The 394-nt window shown below is 69.5% G+C and overlaps 1 protein-coding gene across 1 annotated transcript in view; it reads right to left on the reverse strand.

Annotated features, from left to right (window-relative positions):
• The window catches only part of ETH_00042110 (uncharacterized protein), a gene marked incomplete at both ends in the record, with an annotated part of 2,329 nt that overhangs the window by 1,343 nt on the left and 592 nt on the right, over window positions 1-394 (reverse strand). The window contains one exon of the mRNA XM_013375097.1: window positions 41-310. Coding sequence (XP_013230551.1) covers window positions 41-310 — 270 coding nt within the window. The remainder of the gene's footprint in view (window positions 1-40; window positions 311-394) is intronic.

Consider the following 394-nt stretch of genomic DNA (forward strand, 5'->3'; position numbering starts at 1 on the left):
GACGTCGGCCGAGGGGGGGGCCCCCCGGTCCGGGACCCACTTGTCGAGGACCCTGTCGAGGGCCCCCTGGGGCAGCAGAAAAAGGGTACAGAGGGCCGCCAAGTGCCAAATCGGGGGCAGCTCGAGGGGCCCCTCCGCGTGCAGCTGCTGCAGCAAGACCCACAGCTGCGGCGCCAAAGAGGGCACTGCAACAAACAGGGGGGCCTCCACGAAGACTATCTCCCCGGGCGCGAGGGCCCTCCGGGTGTACAGACACCTGCCCTTGCCCGCGCTCTCCCGCACCTCCACGCGAGCAGCAATTTCCTCCGCGCTGAACGGCAGCAAACTGTTCTCGTCCAGCTCTCCCGCTGCTGCTGCTGCTGCTGCTGCTGCTGCGGCGGACGGCTCCGCCTCC

The sequence above is a fragment of the Eimeria tenella genome, genomic scaffold (assembly GCF_000499545.2).
Source record: "Eimeria tenella Houghton genomic scaffold, Eth_scaff2512, whole genome shotgun sequence".
Classification (NCBI taxonomy): domain Eukaryota; phylum Apicomplexa; class Conoidasida; order Eucoccidiorida; family Eimeriidae; genus Eimeria; species Eimeria tenella.